The following is a 25391-nucleotide window of genomic DNA, read 5'->3' as shown; positions in this document are numbered from 1 at the left end:
AGGAAAGAACAGCAGTCAGGGCCCTTGCTGGCCTTTTCAGCAGCTCCACTGTGACTCACACCCTGGTCTTGTGCCAAACATCATGAGCTTATTCTGCAACCTGTGAGTAGCCAGCACTTGCTGCCTGGGGCAGCTCAGACTGGTACAGCAGGGTTGAGAACACTCCCACCTCACCCTCCCTGTCACTGTCATTCACAGCCCACTGTGTGCTAGGGAGTGCCCTGAGGTGAGAACCAGCTCAGTTTTCTCTTACACAAGAAAAGCAGCACAGGCAGCCAGTGTACATAATGGCACTTACAGGGTTCCAACAGGGCTGAGAACTGGTACAAGGTCTTTCCATCCTGATTTGCTAGGCCATTTTCCTTACTTCAAAACTGGACAAAAATCCAAATGAACCAACCTCCTGTCTTCCCCAGATTACTGCCTTAATCCTCTTCCCACCTAAAAATCCAGCAGTGTTAGTGTTCCTTGTGATCCCAATAAGAAAGGCACTCAGATTCTGTATTGATTAAAATACCAAAAAGATAAGACATCCAAGACAGACAATCTTACATCTATCCACTCAAATGCTGGGAAACCTTAGGTGGATTTCCAACCTCATCAGAGTATGCTGTGCAGACCCTGTCTATGGAGCTCCTCAAATCAGTGCCCCAATAAATGGTACATGAATCAGTACTTAAGGAGTCTGAGTGAGTGGCTTTCCTATTGGGACCACAATGGACACTTGCATTTATGCATTACACCCTCCAGCTGTTCCAGGACGGCTCAGTCTGTCCCTGTGCCCCAACTTCTTTGCAAATAACAACCCTCTGCTGCTCCCTGCACATGGCACCAAGTGCTGCTGGCAGGTCAGGGTGCAGCTGCAGCACCTGCACCCACGGGCATAGAGCAACGTTTGTAACCATGGCCCCAATGCCTTCACCAGATTGTCTTGCTGACCCTCCTGGCAGTTTTTGCATAGAAACCAGACTTTTCAGTCCTTCTGCAGTACTTCATCCAAGCAACTCACTTATCTCAAGCCTTTCAGGCATATTGCCCTTGCTTCCTGAGAGCTACCTCAGACTCTGCTGTGTGCTCAGCCTTGCTCTAGTGCCCATTTTATCCATGCCCAAGCATATCATTCTGCCTTTGGGATGGCTCCACCTTCCATGGGGTACTGTCCCAAAAAGAGCTTCATTTAGCATCAGCAAGATCACCAAGGTAAGCAAGATGATGTGATCTGCTGTGTTTCCATACCAGGACAAACCTATTTAATATCTGGACCAATAAATGCCCCTTCACAACAGCAAGTAGTATTAAAACATCAGACTAAAATCAGACCACAGCAATACCACACATCAGCCTAAAACTCCTCTCACAATGTCAGCTCCAACACACTGTCCTAGCAAGGATCACGATTTCTTGGGATATGGCAAAATTTATCATTGTAGATGCAGTGAATACACACATTCAACTGTCACCGTTTTCAGCAGTGCCAGTCTGTGCTGCAGGTGCATCTTGAGACACCAATGTCCACAAAGTACCACCCTGCTGCCAGGGAACACACATACCGTCTTTGTACGTCAGGCTGCTGGCAAACTTTTTGCCATGGCTGCGTGCGTAGTCCTGGAGGTTGGGGGCACTGGAGGAGCCTCCCAGCACAGTGGTGCTAAACAGCCCGGTGCACTGTGACCCTGGAAAGGCAGGGAAGGTGTTAGTAACACATACCCACTGCATGCAACTACAGAAAAGCAGGGTTAGTCAAAGGATGAAGAATGAACTGGCCACTTCACAAGCAATCTCAGGAAAAAACATGATGCCTGGAAGCACAGGGAGGCCATGTTCTCCATTCTAAATTCCAGTGCCAAATGCAGAGCAGATAGCCCAAACCTGAGCACCAGGAAAGTTCCTAAAACTCCATCCATGGGTTTACTTCCATTGGCTTTCTTGCCCTGACCTGGGAGAAACACCTTCACCCCCTTCAGGCAGCAAAGCTACACACTCATGTCAGAACAGTCAGGATGCCAAACCACCCAAGTTCAGGTCACAGAGTTTCATTGCTCTGCTCTTCTGCCCTTTCTCTTTGGAAAGCTCCTTTTTGTGTAGGACACCGAGGAGAGTAAAGAACTGTCTGATCTATGGATCAGACAGTGTGGATTCATCTCCTGTCAAACAAGCAGGAAAAGTACTGTAACCAGAGGGCTTGCGTTCACAAGCTTGTACTTCACAGACATGCATTACTCGGTCATGTCTCACTGCTCCAGCATAGGAGCAATTGGTCCATGAAGGAGCCTTGCAAAGCACCAGAAGTGCACACAGCATGGAACTTTGCCTACCCACTGTCAAGGAACATGGCATGCAAAGTGGAGGGCAACCTCATTCCTGGGGCTTTGGCTTTGCTTCTCCAAGGCACAATGCTCTGAAGACTGACTTGACTTTGTGGGATATTTAGGGAACACCAGGCATTTGAAAGAGGATTCTTTCCACTGAGGAAAGCAATTGTGAGTCAAGACAAAATCTTAGTATGGGCCAGACACAGCCACTGATTGGCTGTAAATTCTCTGCTAAACTGTCTTGCTGCTGCATTCTGTACCAAGAATACAGACTGCTCGATCCAACATTACTCCCACATACAAAAGGCTTCCAGAAACAAGCAGGTTGAGCTGGCTCCACCTTGTCTGCCAAAAAGCCTGCAACACTGTGTAATAGTATTTATCTGGAACAGTGCAGCTGTTACTGCCATGAAAGAGATCCTGCCTACATTGGAAGCAGCTCTTGATTCTACAATACTGCATCATAGCATGATTTAGGTTGGAAGGAGCCTGAAGCTTCTTTCCCAACACCCCAGCAGGACCAACTCGGATCAGCTTGCTAGGGTTTGTCAAGTTGTCAATACCTCCAAGAAAGGAAATTTCACAACCTCTCTGAGCCCCTGCTCTAACGTCTGGCACATTCACGGTGGGTGAAAAATTTGTTCCTCCCAGCTAATTGGAATTTCTTATGCTGCAACTTGTGTTCGTTGGTTCTCAACCAACCAGCACAGGGCTTTGGGGACAGTCTGTCTCTGTCCCCTCTGCAACCTCCCATTTAGATGGGGAAAGAGCATTAAGGTCTCCAGTCCCCACAAGTTCTAATCTGAACAAGCATGGCTCTCAGTTTCTCCTCCAACATCATGTGCTCCAGGCTTCCCATCTATTTCCAGTGCCCCTCAGTAGGCTCACAATCCTGATACACACACCCTCCATGCCCCAGCGAGCCCAGGGCAGGACAGCAGAGCTTAGGCACTCACAAGAGGTGAACAGACAGAAAGAGCCAAACCCCTCAGCAGGACAGCTGTACTGCAGCTGATGCAGCCTAGCATGCTGTCAGCCTTCCCTGGTGTGAGGACACATTGTTGCCTCACATCCACTCGTTGCTCTTTGGGACCCCAGCTCTGTGTCTGCAAAGATCCTTAAGCCAGAGCTTCTTTGGAGAAAACACAGAGATCCTGAGCATTGAACTGTTCATGTATAAGCTCAGGCTGAGCTGAGGACATCTGTTCCTGGGGTGACCAAAAGGGTTCTTGTAGCACCGAACTGCAGCTGCTCCCCCACTGTGACACTGCTGGTGGCTTTCCACAGCACAGACTAGCACATACGTGCCCTCGGACATAAAAGAAGTCTTGCCTGCAGGGTCACTGATACACAAGCCTCAGAAAATTTCCTCCTAATGCCTTAAATTGATGCTAAGTACGGACTCAGCATGAATTGGAATCTGTCAGAATGCAAATGAAATTTTGTCATGCATCAGACAGGATGATGCTCCTACTTGCTCTTCCATGGTTTAAAAACAAACAACAAAAACCACCCAACAGATTCATTTACTGGCAGATAAAAATGGAACATCAGAGTTTTAGGACTGTATATTTTGAGCAACCTTGTGCTGTTAATCATTAAGCTAAGGATACCCCAGTGTTTCTGCTGTCCTGCTGTAGACAGAGGCATTCTGCTAGTGCCCTTAAGCCAGAAGAGAATTTACAAAGACGACTCCATGGACAACAGCAATCGTCTACAGTGAACTCCAGGAGACTCCAGGAGTACCCAAAGTAACCACACACACACACACACACACACACATAGACACATATGCTAAAGAACACAATGGCCATTTGGATTTAAATGTAGCAACACTTGCTAGAAATTACTGTATGTGCTGGATATTTTCTGTGCACTTAATTTTCATATGTTCATTCAATGTGTCAGATGTTTAAAAATAGTCATTCTTGGTTTCTGTCTGGGAATCTCAGCACAAGGCTTTGTGCCACAGGCAGTGCACCACCTCTACTGCTCTAACAGCCAGCAGTGATTTTACTCCGTTTTGAAGGGTTCTTGTAAGCAAAGAAAGGTACTGAAACTTCTCTTGGCTTTTCAAGCTAGAAGCACACACACTATGGCAAACAATCCACAGCAATGCACTTCATGCTGCCCAGAAAAATGTGTCACACTCCAAAGCACAGACAAAGCAAGCTGCAGCCACCTATTTTCAAAATTACAGTGGAAGCACTGTTCTGGAATGTATGGCAGCAGGGCAGGGCTACTGCAGGAGCTCTCTCCTGCTCCCTGCTCCTGCATGCCTACACATATGAGGTTACACCTGGACAGACCTTCCATTTTCCAAAGATAATGACAACCAGGCACTGACTGACAAGGTCAGGCAACAGGAGGTATGCTCAGCTTCAGAAAACTCAGAAACAGCAGGTAGTGCCTGAATGAACCCCATCATAACACAGCTGCTGAGGCAAGCATTAAAGCCAAAGTTCAAGCTTCCATGAGTTCTGTATTATCTCTTACAGAGAGAACACGTTTCAACTCCTAAAGGGGCAAGATTTTAGATTTCTATAAAACAATCAGGAAAGGAATCAGGAAGACTCCTTGAAGAGCTTGACTTGTACAGGTAAAGAGGCATTGTTCTTCATAGCAGGCCTCAGGTGAAAAAAAACTCACAGAAACACAGATATCCTAATCACCAACTGTTGTGCAAGCTGGTGTGGTACAACAGGTCCCTCCTGCTCAATCCTTCCACACCTGCAAGACTCCACAGAGGAGAACAATGGCTCGGCTGGTGGTCTGTGTCATGGATCAGATCTATCAGTTCCTACTCAAGGTTTTGTCACTGCAGAGCTTCACAGTCGGGACAGTAACCAGCACAGGCTTCCCAGCAAGGCACATGAAGCAAGAGTCTGAAATTAAACCTGTCAGGATCATATTTCAGATTTTGTTGTCGAGGAAAAGTAGTACTGAACAAAGGTGCAGAAAAGCAGTGGTCTTCTCTATTGCCAAAACAGACATTCCTCAAAAACTTGGAAAAGGCTGTACTCCAAGGGCTGTAATATCTGCTTTCCAGGGCACAGGCCTTCTGGTAGTCGCACATCCAAACAGTAAAACCAGTCTGCAGTACCATTTGAGGTACTCAGTAATTCTCCAAGCAGATGCACCTCCTTGACTATGTGCCATTTCAGAAATTCCCATATTCATCCATATGGACTCACAAAATACCCACAAGTTTCTTCAAGCTCACTGAATCTTGCAGTGGCACTGGGAAAGGCAGAGATAAGTAAAATAACACATTCAAAATTTACCACGGCCGAGGCTACTGTCCCTTTATGAAAATAATATACATCAGACATTCCTATTTAGATTTTTCCAGCTGGCTGGAAGCATAGCTGGCAGACTCCAAGGATACTTTCAAACCACTCAGAAGAAAATTCCCTTTCCTTTGTAAGAATTAGGTTCCAAAGAAGCCGCTCATTCAAAAATGGCAAAGAAATGATCAGGCCTTTCAGAAGTCTCTTGGCTGCAGGTTGTCCATATAGAGCAGAGTGATGAGTCAGAACTGCTGCAAGTCTGCAGCCATGCCACAATGCTAAGACGGTTTTAAAGAAAAAGAAAGCAGGCATGACTTGGGCATTATCACCTCCTCTCTGCAAGACACAGGTTGCACAGCCATCTCTTAACCTCATGACAGCAAAGACAGCTTTTCCAGTTTCAAAATAGATCTTGCTTTAGCAAAAATATTTCAGGAAGAATTTCAACTGTTCAGACATAGTTTAGGTTAGGATAATGCGGAATGGAACAATCAAGGACAGAGCATATCAAGTGCCCTGAATATTGTCCTCCACTGGCTACCATAAGAAGAATGGCTGACCAGAGACTTCAGCTCAATTAGAGAGCTATCAAACACTCCGTATGTAACACATTCTTTCCATACAACAGATCTTTATGAAGCAAAGGTAGAAACAGAACAGTCTCACATGAAGAACAGCTTTGCATATAAACTGTTGTTTTGCAGAACAGAAAGCACATTAGTTCTCACCTAAAATCATCTCTTCCTACTAAGCTCAGAAATGGTGTAACAAGTGAGAGCAACAGAGAAGCAGAAGGCCAGCCTGCAGGTAGGCAGTTTGCCCTGTTGCTCCTGTACTGGAAAGGATGAAAAGTGCATCTTCTGTTGCTAGCAGCTGAAGGAGAAGTTCGTACACAAGAGGTACCGACTAAGACAGTCTCTACAGTGGTCTCAACAGTAACACTGAGAGAAGACAAAACACATAGAGACATACGAGGAACCCAAGCCAGATCTGCATGTGGAGACACAGACAGATGCCCATGGAAATAGAGAGGTACAAGTGAGTAGGCTGGTTACAGGTCAGGTACAGTACCTAATCCACTTTGCTTCATCTCAGAAGACTGCCTGGAATAAGTGCTGAAGAGGCGATAACCTCCTGATTTAGAAGAAGATTCAGACAGCACCTGCAAAGACAGACAGTGTAATTAATCAGCATCATGCTCCAAGTCACCCACTGCTCTCAAAAGCCTTTATACATCAATTGAAGGTAAAGAAAGATACATCTCTTCCTTAAAATCACCGTTTTCAAGATGCACAAAGGTAGTCATACGCTAAGATTGTGACAGTGAATGCTCAATTTTAATGTCAATATTTTCTTGGATTGTGGAACAGTGGAAATTTGAAAAGTGTGACAGGACTCAATGTAGTGAGCATCTTGTCTCCCAAGACTCTTGCTGAGATCACTGGGACACAGATTTCCTTCTTTAGCAGCAGGAAATCATATCCCCTTTAACTTAGTATGTGCCTATCACAAGGAGCCTCTGAGTGCTGCATGCAAAGGTGACCTTGTGAGTAACACACAGCAATGGAAGACAGCTAACAAATACCTCAAACCTTAACTCTGCTGTTTTCTGGTTCAAAAAACTGATGGCAAAAATGCCTGTGAAATCCCTCTGAAAGGAGGGACAATTCCAGAGTACTTTAAAGGTAACAGTCACCTGCTGACTGTGACACTGGCCTTGTGACACAGAACAGCCTGGAAGGAAAGAGGTTAGAACAGTAAAATCAATTTTGTTACTTCACCAGATCAGTGAATGGGACAGTTCTAAACCCTGACAGTTTAAACATCCTGGATGAATCCATCAGTTAGCAGGGACCCCCAGTCAGCATGAGATCTTAGATGGGATGGAGGAATGAGAAATGTGGAGCTGCCTTTATGAAAGGCAAAGGCTGGAGCCTAACAGAAGGCAAAGATGACACCATAGCTAGGTGGTGAGGTTGCATGTAATCTCATAGCTGGCAACACCAGTACCTCCACAGAGCATGTAATCCAAATAATGCTTGTGTTTCTCAAGCATTTCATTACTTGCTCTTCCTCATCAGTTCCTCCGGCCTGTGTTCCTGTCCTTCCTCAACGAGGAACAGTTTCGGAAGTCTGCCTTCCACAACATCCTCTTTACCTTCTGCAGATCCTTCCCCAGAATCAACTCAGACTCTGGCATGTTAAAAGAAATGCCAGGAAACCAAAACCAAGCAAAAGGCCTTTGCAAGAACACGGAAGGGCACCAATAGCACGGTTACCTCCATGGATCCCGTCTTCCGGTTCCTGATCAGTGGCGACCTTCGCTGGATGCTGACCGGCTCAGAGGGCTGAGGGGACTTCTGCCGAGCACGGTCTGGCTCATCGCTGCCCTTCTCGTTCGAGAGGTCCTCTAGGCTGCCTTGGTCTGCCTTCTTGTCCTCGTTCTGCCGTAAGGAAACACTTCACTCATGTCTACAGGCATGTGGCCTTTGCCCATGCTGCCCCACACCAGCTCCAGGCTTATATCTCCTGCTCTGCCAAGCTCAGGAGGCACCCACAGTTCCAGCAGCCACCCTGATGAACCCAGATGGGACAAGGACATAACCTGCCAGCTCCCTGCGGGCACCACCAGCGAGGAAGCTTCTGCAGCAGGGCCAGACAGCGCAGGACAGTGCCCAAGTGTCCCCTGGGGCTGGCGGCTCCTGTCCCGGTGTCTGCTTACCTCTGCTGAGGCCGGCCGAAAGCCAAACCCCGTGGGTATGTTCCTGTCCTCCTCGCAGCCTTTGACACCAGGGCTGAAATGCAGCTCCACATGGAAGCGCTCCTCTGAGGAGGGGTCCTGTGAACACGTCACAGGCAATAGGTAAAGAACCAAACACCAGCCTAGGCCAAGGTCCCACCCCGCTGTGCTGGCCAGCACGCATCCCAGGCACATTCTTTGGAGGGAAAGCAGGAGCAACAAGCATGAACAGAATGGCTCCAGGTTTGTCCCATCCAAAAGGACAGCCCTGATCAGCACACAGCTGAGGCATTCTGACTGTTGTTATTTTGGGACAACAGCCACAGAAGAGTATAACAAAATCAAGTTCTATGTGTATATATATATACACACCCCTAAACCCCAGCCCCTTCTCACCCACTCTTGCTGCAAACCCAGCATATGCCAGGACAGGGGAAGACTGGGTCCCTCCTGGACCGTCAGTCGGGCTGTTCCAAGATTTAAGTAACTGTCTCTAATAGTAATTTTTCATTAAGCTTTTTTTAAGGAAACCAGAGCTTTTACAGTATCTGGCACTAATGATATACACCCATATAAAACCATCTTGACTGACTGACACATCCACACCACTCGTGAGAGTTCTAGTCAGATGTTTTTTGACAAACATCACTCCTGCCATTAGAAGCTCACACCAATTCTGTGAATACAAGGCTGTAACTCTATAAGGTGTGGGGTAAGGGGCTGCTCCCCTCACCACTACAACCTCCTGCAGCACAGACCCGAGTCACAAGGTCTGATGATCAGGACATGCAGTTTGGTGCCAAGCCTACTTACAATCATCACCCTCAGCTCCCACATTCCAGCTGTTAACCCTAACCCTTTACTTCCTGAAGATACCAGTATACACTTCTATAACTATATCAGCACACTTTCAGAATAAAAAATAGTTTATGGATGTGGAATTTTTGGATATTTTCTAGATATATTTCAAAAATACAGCCAAAAATCACTCAGCTTTATTTATTTTTTCCTACTGTTCACTTGCAATCAATACTTAAAAACAAATAATTTTGCACTAGGAAATGCTTTAAAATAGTATTAATTACATAAGTTTGGTATTACTGCTCAGGTGCTTACATGTAACAAGCATTAACTGGGTCACTGCCTCCCACATAAACCAAAAATTAGCATTTATGTTAATGATCTGTATGTCTTTGTTCACAAGCAGTGAGAGCTCAGGTTACAGACTTCCAGCTGAACTCATCCTTGAAGACTGTGCCTTGCAACAGGGCAGGAAGCATGTTATCCTACTGCTCTATCCCTCACCTTGTTGTTGTCCTCGTAGAGCATGATAACAATCTGGGTCATGTAGTTCAGCTCTGAGATAGCACTCAAATAGTCCATGGCTCTCTTCCACTGCTGGTCTTTGTTTTCCTGATATATACACATAAACAGTCGCATGGGATAAGCAACAGCAGACACTTTGCAGCATTCAGTGAAATGGGACTGAGAGAGTTCCTCTCTCCACAAGGTAACATTGTCAGGACAAAACCACTTTGCTTAACTTGCATGAAGAAATGACCTAGCAATGTGGTGGGGTGCTTGCAGTGAGGAGTAGCTGCACAGAGGGATGCTACAGCTGCCCACCCACCCATGTGCAGATCTGAGCTGCAAGCTGCTGTGCCATGCTCACTGGAGACAAGCAGGGCCCACAGCAGGTTCCCAAACACAGCCATTCTCAAACTACAGAATGGAGCACAAGGGATGAACCTGTGCTAAATAAGGAACCAAGTGAAATGCTTTTACCTGATGCTGAATGAAAAATGTGGAGACACACTGAACCCTCGGGCTCTGCACAGCAGGGCAGCCCACACTTCACTGCCTCCCAACACTGCCAGGAAATGGTCACACCTGAAGTGCCACTCATGATGCCATGGAGTGCATCACCACATTGAGGGACATGAACGGAGCCCTCCGTTACAAAGAAACCAGATGGAGCCCAATATCCCTGTGCTGGTAACACAGCATCCTTGGGCACTTAAGTCAGGGAATAAGGGAGCATCTTCTTCAGTGAGTGATTTAGAGGTAGTTTTCTGATCACTGTCTGTAGATAGGCTAAGCTGCCACAGACACCAGAAATCATGCCTGGTAAGCAAGCCCAAACTCTCAAGGCATTTTAGACCATGCTTAAAAATGGGAAGATAAATCAGAGAGCCTCTTGAGAAGAGTAAAGCAGAGCTCTTCTCAGGGCCTGCATGCAAATTCATTCAGGAAGCAGGTGAAGAGAGAGCAACTTAAGGGTGAGTTGGATTAATTAATCCCCTAAAAATGTGTCATCTGCCTCTCTGGTAGAGAGCATGTCCTGTGCATTTGCAACCTCAAGTCACTTCCTCTGTAAGAGAACTGATTTTATTGACTTAGAATTAATATAAGGACTATAAATACAGGACCAAGCTCTTTAAATAAAGGGCTGGAGGAAGCAGGAAGTAAGAAATTCACTCATCCCCGTTGCCTCATACTGCTATTCTCCTAGTCAGGTATGTGGTCTGCTCACCTGAAACTAGCAGGGCAGATCTTGGAGAAAACATGTCTCTGTGCAAGCAAGGCAGGCACTGAGGAAGAACAATCCTCCTACATGCCAGAAAGGCAGGAAGCTGCAGCATGCAAACACAGCAGGGATGGAGCTGGCCAGAGACCACTGATGCACAGCATTAATGGGAGAGCTGGCTCAAGGGGCAACCTACAAACACACTGTCCACCTTGGAAAAGACTACTGGAAAGAAGTAGGGAGGCTTACTCCGTGAGCATTGCTGGGACACTTACATCCAGTAACCCCCCATAGCGGAAGATACTGAGCAGGGAGTGCACATGGCTCTCACTGGTGAAGTACAGCCGCGTTCGAACATGGCGACCTGGTGACAGAACTCCTCTTGAGTACCTAAACCAAAATCAGCCCACAGTTACTTGTCTGCCAATGAATTGCCATCTATCACACATTAGCATCTCCGTACACTTACTGGAATGACATAACCCCACACTGGGAAATGCCAAAGGCAGCAGGACAGAACAAACAATGAGAGCACTGGGCACAGGAACAACAAATTTTGTGGAATCCTAATAGAGACACATAGTAGGTGGCTCATGACTCTACACTGGCGCTGTGCAGGGAAAGGGATGAGGCACCACCACTCTATGACAGGTACAAGCCTTTGTGGCCCTGTGCTTCTGGTCAGCAATCTCAATGTGCCTTCTCCATTTGCTTTCTAGTTCTACGAGCACCAACATGCCTTCCTCCTCGAGGGTCCTTCCGTGTGTGCTCAGTACCTCCTTTCACAACAGTACACTCTTCTGGCATGGGAACCACCCACTGCTCCATAGCTGCCCTCCCCACTGCCAGCAGCATGCAGCACAAAGCCTTACAACGGATGTAGTTTGTTGACAGACTCATCTTCATGAGTTCTCTGTAGGTCCAGCTGGATCTTTTTAATGAGAGGAAGACAAAAGCCAATAGCAATCTCCAGTTTCTCCTCCTTATTAATCCCATATTCCTGCAGGAACAAAACAACAGATACCCTGAGCCCTGGCTCTTTGCCACATCCTCACATGAAAGGCCACTTGACTTCAACAGCCCAGTCTGCAGCACCACTGGTTAAGCAAGGACAGGAAGGGAAATGTCACTCAACATTTTCGACTTTTTTTTCCCACATATTGCAGAGGGTAACAGAGGACTGAGACTCTTCCAAGAACCTCAGTTATGTCTGCATGTGACTGTCAGTATCCTTCCAACAGCTGAGAGGTGCAAGTACCACAAATGAATCTCCGATCTCATGACATGCAAACTTGTACCCTGACCTAGCACGACTATTAAAGCAACAACTGCTATTGGCAAAGATAAAAACTGCAGTGCTATGCTGAAAACAGCCAGACTGCATCTCACCAGCAACACTGAAAAAGTTTAGACCACTTCTGCTCTACAGGGGCAGCTGACCTTGATGGTAGAAGCTCATCCCATATAAATGAAACTTTGCCAGAAGCCAACTCAACACTGCAAACCGAACAAGTGCTAGTTTGACAACAATAACAAACTTGTCAGAACTTTAACACAGAAATCGCCCTTCACTTCCACAACCCTGCATGTAGAGGAGGATAGAATGTTGCTGTAGCACACACGTGCAGCTTGGAGCTGTGCTGTGATGCACTACAATGAACATGGAAAAGCTGCTGCGTCAGCTGCTCATTACGCTGACCCTGCCAGAATCCTCAACAAGGAGCCCAGCCCTGCCACATTTTAAGTCATAAATGGTTTTGGCCTTATACAAACACTAAGACAGATCTGAGAAACACCTACTGTGATATGCTGCCTTGGGAGTTAATGTGCGAGAGAATCGAGACAAAACACAAAGGCAAAGGGTCAGAAATTGGTGCCGCAGGCACTGTCATACAGGCTGTACCTGGGGTATGATCACATCTGCCAGGGCTTTGGAGAGCTTGAAGAGTTCAGTTGTGCCTTCCAGTTTCAGTGCACAGTTGTGCTGCACATCGTACTTGATGCAGTCATATATATCAGGGATCTTGCTGATGTCGTAGCGCCCATTCTTCATGCGGAAATCTCGCTCCAGCTTACACCAGCGTTGCAGCATCAGTTCCAGAGTCTCACTGTGGTACAGTTGCAGGTCTAAACAGCAGAGAACACCAAACCACATTCACATTCTAGAACCACAGAATCACAGAACCCTGGTTATTGCTGCAGAGATTTCAAGTGACAGCTATGACTGACTTCTCCCAGCACGAAAGGGTTCCAACTCTTGTGTCACCCATAGGAATCCTAGTCCGGAAAAGCCAGTGGACCTGTTGCAGGAGTTTTAACCTGCAGCAACAGGCTACTTGTGAAATGCTTGAGAAAAGTGAAACCGTTTGCCTGCTTGCTTAGGTCTGCCATAAATCCCATGGTGGGTCCCCAAGATGCCTTTGTAAAACCTCTGCACTGTTATTAGGAAAGTTGAGATGAGCAAATTGTGACTGAAAAACTTGCTGTTTACAGTCTCCAGAAAAGGCCTCAAAAAATACAGGCATACCCCTCCAGGCTATACTGCTGCTGTTTACATTTACTCTAAACCAAGATGCACGTATAATTTCCTTTACATTACAGCTCTCTTTAACAGTAGTTGAAAATAGAGCCTTCCACATCAATAGCACATACAAAATTACACTTTACAATTTCTTTGCTGCAGACAAACATAAGCCCTAGTGGTGTTTGGGAGCTCTGGAGATGTAACACTAAATTAATCTCTTCCAGACCCTTTTCAGCTCTGTTGCTCACCTGCAGATTTTGGATCTTCCAGACGTTTTCGTATCTGGGAGGTGAGATTCTCAATCAGGGTGAACACCTGGTTACAGACCTCAACTGGGTTCTGGATAAAGGTCATGGAATTGAGCAGAGAAGCACTGCCTGTAGGTGCTAGCTGAAAGAAGATCCCAGCAGAGATTAGTTAGTCTTCACAAACTGGGAACACAAAATGTCTGCCTTTTGCAGCTGTACTTCTTTCTGACTCAGGACAAAAGCTGTGCTCCCAGCTGAGCACAATAAGCTGGCCTATTCCTAGGAGTAGTCAGGCATGTCTTAAAAACTTCCTCAGGATCAAACTCAGAGGGAGCAAACAACTGCTCCTATCAGATTGGACCTCCCTCCACCTACAATATCCATTCCTGTCTCATTTTGCTTCTGTGCTTGAGCAGAAGGGCTTCATTTTAAGTAGTTCTTTGAGATGATAAATATGTTCCTTAAAGGATTTCAGTCCAGTAATCACATTTCAGAGCCTGGGAAAAGCACTATTTTGGGGACTTGCTGCAGAAGCAGCAGTAGTGCTTTCACTGGTTGCAGCCCATGCTCTCTATACTCTGCAGCTATCAGACCCAGACAGGACACACAAGGATTTGTAACCAAAAGGTCTGTTCACATCTGCACAGAGCACAGATCTAGAATCCAGTAAGGCAGACTCCCTGCCCACAGCAGCTGGGATTGATCTGAGCAGCATGCAGGAGCTCCTTTAGCATACTCACAAGAACAAAATGCACTGGGAATTCTGAAGGGGGAGGAAGGCACCATGTCTTGAAGAGGACAGCAGAGCAACACTGAGGACTGCCACTCGAAGAAGGGCAAGGGCTATCAACCTGCACACTTCCATACATATCCTGTCATTTTGGACAGAACTGATCTCAAAGTAACCAAACTACTGCTCACATACCACACACTTCAAATCAAACCACTGTAGAAATGCTATTCTCCATCCAGATACAGGGAGCAATGAAGCCCCACTGGTGCTTTACCTTTTCATAATCCTCTTCACAGAACTCAGCATCCTTCTGCATGATTTCATGCAGTCGCGCCTTCACTCTGTGCTGACAGCTGCTAAGGGAATCACTGTCACTGTCCAGCAGACCATTCATGTTGGCACTTTTCACCATCTGCACCAGGATGGGGGTCAGCTCTCCTTCCAGGGCCAGTAGACCCTAAAGCCACAACACAGAAGGCAAGATTTCAAGTCTGTGCAAGCCAAGCAACAAAAATTCTGGTAGTTTCATGGCCATAACTCAGCCAACTTAAGTGAAATCTCAACTGTCCTTGAAGGGCAGTTTTACAGCAACATCCCCTCCAGTCAGAGATGACTCTGGCATGCTTCTAGAGCTGTTCAAGCAAAGCACAGCTCTGCCTGCAGCAGCCCCAGATTTGTCCAGGCAACTGTTGAGCAGGCAACTCAGTTTGCTTGAAAATGTCGATACAGAGAAGACTCCAAAGACCAGCTAAGGCCACCAGAGGATTCCCCTTGGCTTTAGCTGCAAATGAACCTGTCTTCTCCCCAGTCCCCACTCCACCAAAGACATTTCACTCCCCTTTTAAATCCAGCAGGCAAGGAATAACCCCTCTAGCTGGGCAGCCATCCCAGAAACATTCATTCCATAGGCAATTAATTAATATTCAGCAGCACATTTGGTGTGCTCTAACATCAAGCACCTTCTCCAGTCAGAGTCCTGTCCTGGACAGGACACTAAAGGTGACAGATGTGTGCAGATACACCAGATGTTCAGTACTTCACCATACACCTGCTATTAGCACAGTACCCCAGTTCATCTAACAGAGAGGGGGAAGATCCTAGGAAAATTCCTTCCTCATCACCAGAGGTTTTCCTTTAGAACTGGCATATTTTAAGACTAATGCAGCAGAACAAACGGATGCCCAAAAGAGAAAAAGGACCTTTGCAAAAGCTGCTGCTGTCATCTGAACTCTCCCCTCATCTGAGGCGTAGATCTTGAGATCATGGCGATAAGTGCTGTGCAGCCTGAGCAAGCCACAGCCAGGGAAACCAGCATAATCACCTGGAACAGAGGACAACTCAACATTCATATGCTCACACCTGAAAAATTATCAGTTCAATATACAGGTTTAGACAAACAAACTTTATTGTAGTAACAAAGTTATGTAGAGAATTAATCACTTGCATAGGCAGCACTTATGCTGCTCCAAAATAGATAGTTCTAGCTATATGCAGGGACTAGAAATGTAACAAAAGCTTTGCCTAACTTGGGAAAGTTCATTTTGAGGAAAAAAGTGAGCATTCACCAGTCAAGTCTGACACTGCCCAAATTCTGCAGCAAACTCCACTGAACAGCCTGTAGTACTTCTGCTACTCTGAATATCCTTGTGCAGAATGAAGACACACAAAAAAATCACTTCATTCTGCTTGTTTTCTGCATGAGAGCAGCTCCTGCAGCCCTCAGAAGTGCAGGAAGGGTTGTTCAGGGCACAAATTACCAGTTTCTCATGGCTGAGTCAATCACAGGAGTCAGATCAGTAATGGAGGAAAGTAACTCATGCAGCTCTTGAGTCTGACCTCCAAAGACAGTGCAGTGGTCACTGTTTGCTGCTACACGGAATCCCAGGGCAATTCTGCACAGCACCCAGTCACACTGCATGACAAGACAGGAACAGTACTCCCAGCTCTGAGCTCACAACTTAGAGAAACACAGACAAGGACAGGCACCAGCCAGAAGTCAGATGTACGTCTTAGGAAAGCTGACAGGCACCAAATGCTACCCAGGAACACAGCACTTCCCTGCAAAACAAGATCTCTCCCTCTCCAGGAATGACCATATGGAGCAGAAGACTACAAAGCTGTTGTTCAGAATGACTCTCATCTAAGCACGGCAGTCAATTCCCTGTAGGAGGTTATCAGGCTGGTTAAGTATGACTTCTCTTTGTGAATCCATGCTGACTACTCACAGTCACCTGCCTATCCTCCATGCACCCAGGAATGCTCTCCAGGATTAGCTGCTCTGTCACTGTCTCAGGGACTGTCCTGAGGCTGACCTGGCTGCAGATCCCTGGGCCCTCCTTCTCGTCAGTTTTGAATCCAGGAGTGACACTTCCTCTCCTCCAATCCTCAGGCACCTCCCCCAATCCCCAGAGCCTTTCAAAGAGAATCTCCAGTGGCCTTGCAGGGACACCTGCGTGCTCCCTTGGCACTGTGGGTGCAGCCCATCAGGTTCACGTATGTCCAGCTTGCTTAAGTGTCCCCTGACCCGATCCTCTTCCACCAAAGGTAACTCTTTCTTATTCTAGAAGGAAATCTTCTCCAATCCAATTTAAATTTGCTTAGTTAATTTGAAATGTAATTAATTAAATTGAATTAATTAAACATATAAGTCAAAGACAAGCATATCCAATACTGGGCTCACTGGATCAATCCAGTGTATTACTCCTGACTCAAAGGCAATCTCAGCCTTTTTTTTTTTCTCCTTTCAGCTGATTTGTGTGCATATGAGATGCTTTTCAGCATCACAGAATTATGGTGGAGAAAAAAAGAGAAGTTACCTTCCTATTCTCCTGTCTTAGGACAGAATTATCTGTGTTCCAAGACACATCTCCTCTGTTCTCTACATTTGACCTAAATTCCTTGTTAAACATCCATAAATTTTGTATTTGCTGCATCAGAATGTATCTTATTAGAACCACCTGTCTTTTTTGAATCCTGGCATATTATGTGTAGAAAGCTGTTGTGCTCCAAGACACACTGAAGTTTAACAACTGCAGCAGACCTCTCTGGTCATCTTAGGGATTTTTGGGTGCAAAACCCACCTGAATTATTTATCCCTACCATGCCAACTCAAAAGAACAAAAACTAATCCCAGAGGCCGTATACAGTCACAGATGCCTGAACAACTCTCAGCTGGGCTGGGCAGCCTGGCAGCCATGGGGCAGGACTGGAGGTACCTGGACAAACTCACCTTGGCCTCCAGGATACATGCAGCGAAAGGCTCTCCCCAGCTCCTCAGCCTGGACTCTTCCTGCCGGGGTCAGCTCTCCACCCCACTTAAGCACCAGGAGAAGGGAGGGGGAGGACTCTCGGCGAGCTTCTAGGAGACAAACAGGTATTCACTACATCAGATCTCATATCTGAGCTTGCAGAGGGAGAGGAGGGGAGGAAGAAGAGATTGTCATCGGCACCTTGCAGTGTTCTCAATACAAGCCTGACCCAAAATCCTCAGGAAACAAACCAGCAAGGAGGAAATTCAGAGCCACTAGTTTTTGAAGGTATAGGCTGACATTCACAAAATTGGAAGTGCAAGCCCTGTAGGGCCAACCAGGGTGTGCTGGCATCACTCCAACCCTTCTATGATGTGAGCAAAGATAAGATATGGGTCACCAATTCTGCTTGCACGTCCAGAGGCCTATACAGGTAGGGTAGCTGCACTCACACCTGAACTCTGGGCTTAAAGATCAGGGTAGAAATCAGGTTTCTTTACCTTCATCTTCACTTGCAGCTTTTGGATGTCCATGAGGCAGATAGGTCAACTGAACCTTACGGTTAATGCCAGAAAAATGTCCATACCTGTAACAAGGGAGGGAAAAAAAACCCCTGAAACAAACCAACTCCACCCAGCCTTTGCCCAGAGGCCCCCAGGCAGTACACAGCAAAAGTAGAGCACAGGCAAAAGACTTTCTGCTACAACCCCCATAGCCAGGAAACATTATTTTTGTCATCTCCCTGTGACCCAGCATACACTCCCACAAAAAGCCAAACAGCGCCCTCAAACAAAATTCAAAGATCCATTCCCTTGCTCCTCCACCAAGAGCACTCTGTGCTGTCATTCCTCACTAGGGCTTTAAACTCCATCTACATCTTTAACAAGTGAATGAATGAGATCACAGAAAAAACACTGACAGATGCTTTGAGGATAACCATGTTTCCAATAAGCAGAAAGAGCAGAGGAGGGAATCACAGCAAAAAGTCCTCCTCTGTGCTCCAGAGACACGACCTGAACACGGCTGCTGGCTGTGTGTGCCACAGCGAGCTGCAGTCCTGAGAGGAACCCTGGTTTTGTTCCAAAGATGTCAATACCACCATATTTTTATTTTGACTATACAAAACCTGAGAGGACACAAACATCTCTTCATGTTTGCCGAGCTCCTTTTTGCTAAACTTTTGGCACCAGGACAACCTTATTTAAAACAAGTTTTGCTCCAAATACATCAAAATGCTTCATATCAACATGGTCCCTCTAGGATCCCAGTTCCTCTCCTGCAGCAAAGAACGCTCAATGTTGTCGCAAGTTGTTTAGCCAAACACCAGACACACTTGGGACAAGGATCAGCATGGTTTTGATGTCAAGGAGAAAAGGTTAGGAGCATGGTGCTTTTCATGTACAGTTACTAACAGAGGACAGAGGAGACCCCAATCTCCAGGCACCAGCTGACCAGGACACCAGCAGCACAGCTTGTTTCCGCAGCACATGCTCTGAGGCAAACCCACAGTGCCCCAAGATAGGAATACTTACATCTCCAAGACACTCTTCAGCTGTTCCAGTTTGGATTTCCTCTCCTCGATTTCACAATCACTGTGGGTTCCCAGCTCCACCACAAGCTGCCGTGCAATGTCCAGCACTTCCTATTGGAAAGCAGAGAGCAATTCTGCCTCAGACTCACCAGTGTACTCCTGCAAGGCCTCCTGGACAGCTTCACCCAGCATCAGGTCCATGCAGACACTCCTCAGAAACATGTCATTTCGTAAGACACAGCTCAGGCAGGACAAACTTTCACACTGCAGTTTGCTTCATCTCCATGCTGTGCTACAGCCCTGTTGAGAATCAAGCAGGTACCTCCAATTTCTCCACTCCCTAGCATGGACCCATCTGTCACCAGAGGCAACCACAGCTGGTGGACAAGCTGCATCAGGTCATCTCCATCCTACAGTGCGTGCATCAGCCAGCAGATGTTTCTGTTCTGCTCTCCTGCTGTCACCCAGCTGAGTGTGCACAAAGACTGTTGCCCTTTTGGAGGTTTTCACCCTCCCAAAGAATTGCCTTGCAGCAGGATCTGTATTACCTGCATATCCCACACAGTAACCCCAGAATGTACTTACTCACCTGTAGCTGCTCTGGTTTCTTCAGCTTCAACTTCCCTGTCTTGTAACCATCATATTTCTCAAATAATTCAAAGAACCTGAACAGACAACAAAGAATGCTGATCCATTTTCTGCTGTTTCAGTAATACAAGGAGGGTCATCCCTACATGAGCATTCAGACTCTGTTCTTCAGGGAGAACCAGCAGGCTGCTGGCTCCTCCCTGTGCTTCAGAGATTCTGAAAAAACAAGTGTATTTCTGTATACAACCAGGAAGCAGATACTAGCTTCCCAATTAGTGGGGCACTTCCCTTTTCAGCACCTAGCACACCTTCACTCTCCCTTCCAGAATTCACACAGAAGGTGTCAGGATCCTTGCAGGGAAAGGGGGCTCTCTCAACTGGTCAGAAAGCATTTGCTTGGATGGGCCAGGAAAAAGTACTGCCTCCTATGCACTCAGCCCTCTGCTCCTGCTCTTGGTTTAGAGAAAAGGCCCTTGTCCCTTCCCAGCAGCACAGCACCTTCTTCCCTTGGCTCTTACCGGGGATGTTTCACTTCCATCTTCATCTTCTGCTTTGGGGTGCGATCTCCATGACGGATGACTGCAATAACACAGCGAAGTTCCATCCTGGGGAAACACAAGATAAGGATGACAAATGTGTCCCTACACTCCAGAACTGCCACCAGGAAGAAGCTTCCTATTGGTCCTTCAGTTCCATTCTTCTGACAGCTGCTTTCCTCAGCAGGGGTAGAATTTCTCCCAGACTAAACCAGGCACGAGTGCCAGAGCTGCAGAGAGAGTCAAAGCTCTGCAGACACTACCAAGTTGTCTGGTTTCATACCAGTGTACAAAGTATGCTGAAGATCACAAAGAAACTTTTGCCTTTGGTCTTTTAACCTTATGTGGTAGAAAACTAGCAAGGCCAAAGGTATCAAATGTGGGGCTGCCAAGCATATGGGTAGTATGAATATTTCAGCTAAGTGTTTCCACCCATTTCACTGGTAACTCAACAAGCACTTTCTCCATGCAACAGCCAGCTACAGCATCTGTCCTGATCTGTTTCCTGTCCTGACGAAGAATTTGGATCCTCTGAAAGCCATGTGAGCAGTTTCTGTAATTTCTTAAGTTACTGGTCATCTGCATTCATCAAACCTACAACTAATCTCCAACCTGTCACGACTTCCATGGGCATAGCTAAGCCTTTCCACAAACATTTAAGGGTTGCAAGCAGGACAGCAGCTGGAGGATGCCATGCTGCTAGTGGTATCAAGCCCTTGGACAGGGTTGCTCACACTTTGTCCCTCATGTAGCCATCAGTGGCATCCTTTAGAGAAGACAGCAGGTACTCACATGGTGCCTGAAGTTGTGGGGACAATGGGGATGTCTTCTGCCTCTGTTGGGATGGACCAGGGGATATGAAACTGGGGAGCCAATTCCCGCATTATTATATTTCTGAAAGAAATCAAAATATAACACTCACAAGAAAATCCATTCCCTTGGTTCTCCACCTCCTCCGTAGCAGTCCTGCTGAAAGATGTGAAGAGAGCCACAGAACTTCCCCTCACTTTTATTGCAGAGACACCTATCACACTGTGGGCTAATTAGGGCACCCCAAAGGGGTACCAGTTTCCCTCACATCACCAATACCATAACTGGGCTTAGCATGAAATGAAAAGTCCTGGAAGATACATTTAGCTGTAGACAAAGACAGCTAATGCCAATGCAGGCAGGAGCTCCAGGGGTTGAAAATAATCCATACCTCCAAGAGCTAAGCTGAACAAATGACTCACATGAACCACCTGCAGACTTCTCTGACATACTGACCAGGATGCCACATTTCATTTTACTTTGTCGTGAGTCATCTTACCAACTTATCAAAACTCGGATTGTTCATACCCGAGGATTTTGGCACAGTCATCATAATACTTCATGGAGTTCTTCACAAAGCTGAAGCCATTCACATCACAAACAAAAGAGTGGCCGTTGGCCCGCAGAAGGTCGAACCCGCACACGGTTTGCTGCAGGAGGAAGCAGAGGATATGGGACTTGGACACACAGTAAGGAGGCATGGGGGACAGCAGCCACCCTGCCAGCAGGGCATACACAGAGCCAGCCAACGCTGCTTAGTTCAGCCCCACTGATGCTACAGCCATCCTCCACTCCATGCCCACCTCACAAGCCTTGAACAAGTGTGAACACATGGCATTAGTCAGACCTTTACAGTTTCACTGCTGTACCAAAGGCCATACCCACAAGCCCCCAGATGAAGCCATCAGGGCCAACCCCCAACTTCCTAGAGCTCTAAAGGCCTAAAACAGAGCAGCTCCTGGATATCCTGCTCTTCCTTTCAAATCCAATCATTTTAAACCAGACTGACAAGTACAGACAAGAAGTGCTGCAGGCAAAGACACCCATTACTAAATGGAAAAAGCTACAAGGTAGAAAAGAGATCAAATCAGCATCAGCCCAACTGCATGGGGTGCCAGTTGCAGTGGGGCAGGAACAAAGAGCCCAGTGCTTCTTGCACTGACACTGCTGAGCATGTCATGAAACTATACCTAGACTCATACTCACTCTACCCATCTGTCAAATAAAACATTGATTTGCACCAGAGCCATATTAAAACCAACCAACCAACCAACCAAACCAAAACCAACCAAACAAAAAGCCCAAACAAACAAAAAAACCAAACACAAGTACCAAAATGCAAATAGAAAAACAAGAAAATAAGACCAATCTTCCACATAAACAAACACAAGAAACAGCCAAAACAGGATGGAGAGCAGCAGGCTCAGGACGCAGTATTAAATGCTCAGATGTATGTGGGACACCAGGCACCACAGAGGGCATTTGCTGCAGGCCCTCCTGCCTTCCCAGTCACCTCTGCCCAGCAAACTGCCACAGCCAGCAGGACAAACAACTGGCATCAGGCATGGAGGATTGCCACGCCTGAGACATGCCAGGATGACAAGTTTTAACACCAAACCTGACATGGATCAGACATTTGTGGAGTCCTACTTGCACAGGAAAGAAAATACAGACCTTAAAGGCTACACAGACTTTACGGGCAACAAGTTTCTCCATGGCAGTCAGCATGACTGGGTAACGAATTTCTTTCCCTTCACTGTCCCGTTCCACTTTCCCATCCAAAGCAGGGGATTTGCGAGCCTCTGCATGGGCATAGTCCGGCCCCACAGTGTACACCTGGAAATACAGTGAGTTACACCTGACATAGCCACCAAGACTAACTGCAGCTTCCAGAAGGTATTTCTGCAGCAGACACAGAAAAGGAGATGACATGGTCTCACGCATTCCTCCTGCTGTGATCTACAGAGCATCCACTCCCCGCTTTGGGGCTGAAACTGCACAGTCAGCACCACAAAGCTTAAACACACATTCCAGGCCCTAAGTACGACTAAGCAGAACTGCTGAACCTTCAGCTCCTCCCCCAGGCCTGGCAAAGGAAGGCACCGTTCCAGGCTTTTCCTTACCTTTACATCAGTACCATCCGTAGGCATGAATTCCTCATAAATGTAGGAGCCTGTCTTCCTCACACTGCTCTCTGGGGAGTACACACTGCTCCGGCTGCCAATCTGAGGGCACAGAATAAACACCTCAGGGAAGAGCATGGGGATCCTTTTCTTAGATGGAAGCAGAAAAGCAGAAGTTTCATCTCATATGTAGAGAATTTAGCGGACTTAGTGGATTGGCATCTCAGGCCCCCCAGCTGTTACAGCACACATATTTATGGAGGACAAAAGAGACTGTAAAATGCAGGCAGCAGGTATGTAATTTTCCAGGCTTTGAAGAGGAGAAAAGTTATTATAGACCATTAATTTGTCTCAGATCACTTCAAGGATATGGAACAAAGAAAAGTGAACAGAGACCTACAAAGTTAGGAGCCTATCTAATATGCAAATGAAAATTAATTATGACAGGTGATAATCCAACCAATTTAAGTTCCTTCTAGGACCATGACTGATCTTATCGACATCGAGGATGACGTTGTTTTCATTTCTAGTAAGGCTTTGGATACAACCTCAAGAGGAATGCCTGTATCTTACCTAAAGGAACAATCACTTTAGGATTATTAATGGCAGATGTGTAACTGATTGGAAAAAAGATGCATCACAGCTATAACTGTTCACTGGCAAAGTGGGGGAAGTGAGTAAGGGCAGATTTCCTGTGGAATCTAGGAATAAATACTGCCTTTATCACATGTGCAGGCTACACTAAGATAGGAAGGGCAAGAATGATGTTAAAGGACAGGAACATAGGTTTTTTTAAAAATTCATCTTGATAAACCCAGGAGATTACCTGGAAAAAGCAGCATGCAATTCAGAAAGGGACACAGTGCTCCATAACTACAGGATACAGGTCACCAAGAGGATGGGGAAGGTGAAGTCAGCACTACCATTGAAACATGTCCTCCTGTGGTTCCCAGGTAGATGGGGTTGAACTAAAAGTTCTGAGAATGTCTAAACTTCCCCAAGACAAAACCTTCCCTTCCCCTTCACCTGCTGCAACACTCCTTCCTGAAGCCACATGGGTCTCAGATCTGTTGGTTCCAACACCAGCTCTGGAGACCCCTCCTCACCTTACGGAAGAGCCGCTGGCTGCCCCCACCTGCTGACGTCGGGTAGTAAATATACACATTGTGGTCTTCAGCACTGACTGGCTTCTCTACAAATGGCTTTGGGAAAACAGCTCCGTTTACCTCCACATGGTCCTCTCCTTCCACCAAGTTGCACTCTGAAGACAGAGCACAGCAGCAGCACATCAGGAAAGGTGAGGCAGTCCTAGTGCAGCCACAGCCCCTTCCAGGCCCATCAGATGGTTTTGCTCTTGGGACCTTTGCCCACAAAAAAACCCAACAGACTTATGAGTCAGGCCTCTTTGAGGCGACTGCCATTATCTGTTCTCTGCAGACTATCTTAAATAGCAGAGCCTGAGGAAATGGATTTCAGCAGAGCTTGGACACCGACCTTCTGGTCTGTCAGGATCTCGATTGAGCACAGCATAGCGGGGCAGGTCTATTCCTTCTTCTTGAAGGATCCGATACACTTCACGCCTGTAGAGGACAGAAGCAGTGTGAGAAGAGTCTAGAAGGTCCTCAGTACATGTCAAGGGAAAGACTTCACTTCCACTGATGAAGAACAGAGTCAAATGAACACAAAAAAGCATCAAGACGGACTGCATGTACTTCTCAGTATATGCTCTCTGGACAAGTCCTACAGGCTATGGGATTTGCCTCAGTCCTGCTCCGGACACAAAAGCGACACAGTAAATCTCTACCTGGCCTAAACATGGACAATCAATTATTAGCACGTGCCCAAAGCACAGCAGCACACCCAATACACATCACCTGCCCAGATCTGCCCTTTTGGAGAGTGTCCTGTCATGCCAAGCTATCCAGTGCCCACGCCAGGCAGAAGCAGCAGAGCCTTTTTTCATTTTGTATCAAGGGGCAAACCCCAATTCTTTCACTACTTACACCTCGGGATGCCTGCCAGCACCCACATAACACTACTCACCACCCCAAAGACAGGGCAAGAGGTTTAGGATCTGTTAGGAGCCCTACTCACACACAGCCAAAGCAGCCTGGGCGTAAGAGCTGAAGTGTGTGGCTGTTGGTGGCCTCTACCAACAGATGACTGAGAAACCTCACATGT

The 25391-nt window shown here is 46.7% G+C and overlaps 1 protein-coding gene across 7 annotated transcripts in view; it reads right to left on the bottom strand.

Annotated features, from left to right (window-relative positions):
• PPIP5K1 (diphosphoinositol pentakisphosphate kinase 1) overlaps positions 1 to 25391 on the bottom strand; it is a 44928-nt gene that overhangs the window by 12761 nt on the left and 6776 nt on the right. For 3 of the 7 annotated variants that reach the window (XM_069025742.1, XM_069025736.1, XM_069025737.1), the window contains exons 6-27: positions 24705 to 24790; positions 24317 to 24471; positions 23211 to 23312; positions 22762 to 22923; positions 21616 to 21737; positions 21070 to 21171; positions 20260 to 20346; positions 19743 to 19818; positions 19155 to 19264; positions 18123 to 18208; positions 17604 to 17732; positions 15574 to 15695; positions 14649 to 14831; positions 13642 to 13783; positions 12773 to 12996; positions 11742 to 11869; positions 11145 to 11259; positions 9648 to 9755; positions 8325 to 8441; positions 7882 to 8046; positions 6674 to 6764; positions 1551 to 1673 (exon numbers count right to left, since the gene is read on the bottom strand). In XM_069025742.1, the coding sequence (XP_068881843.1) occupies positions 1551 to 1673; positions 6674 to 6764; positions 7882 to 8046; positions 8325 to 8441; positions 9648 to 9755; positions 11145 to 11259; positions 11742 to 11869; positions 12773 to 12996; positions 13642 to 13783; positions 14649 to 14831; positions 15574 to 15695; positions 17604 to 17732; positions 18123 to 18208; positions 19155 to 19264; positions 19743 to 19818; positions 20260 to 20346; positions 21070 to 21171; positions 21616 to 21737; positions 22762 to 22923; positions 23211 to 23312; positions 24317 to 24471; positions 24705 to 24790 (2735 nt within the window). The remainder of the gene's footprint in view (positions 1 to 1550; positions 1674 to 6673; positions 6765 to 7881; positions 8047 to 8324; positions 8442 to 9647; positions 9756 to 11144; positions 11260 to 11741; positions 11870 to 12772; positions 12997 to 13641; positions 13784 to 14648; positions 14832 to 15573; positions 15696 to 17603; positions 17733 to 18122; positions 18209 to 19154; positions 19265 to 19742; positions 19819 to 20259; positions 20347 to 21069; positions 21172 to 21615; positions 21738 to 22761; positions 22924 to 23210; positions 23313 to 24316; positions 24472 to 24704; positions 24791 to 25391) is intronic. The other 4 variants (XM_069025739.1, XM_069025741.1, XM_069025738.1 and 1 more) reach the window with 3 other exon arrangements.

Source organism: Aphelocoma coerulescens, chromosome 10 (assembly GCF_041296385.1).
Source record: "Aphelocoma coerulescens isolate FSJ_1873_10779 chromosome 10, UR_Acoe_1.0, whole genome shotgun sequence".
NCBI classification, from domain to species: Eukaryota; Metazoa; Chordata; class Aves; order Passeriformes; family Corvidae; genus Aphelocoma; species Aphelocoma coerulescens.
This window is presented reverse-complemented; position numbering and strand designations above follow the sequence as displayed.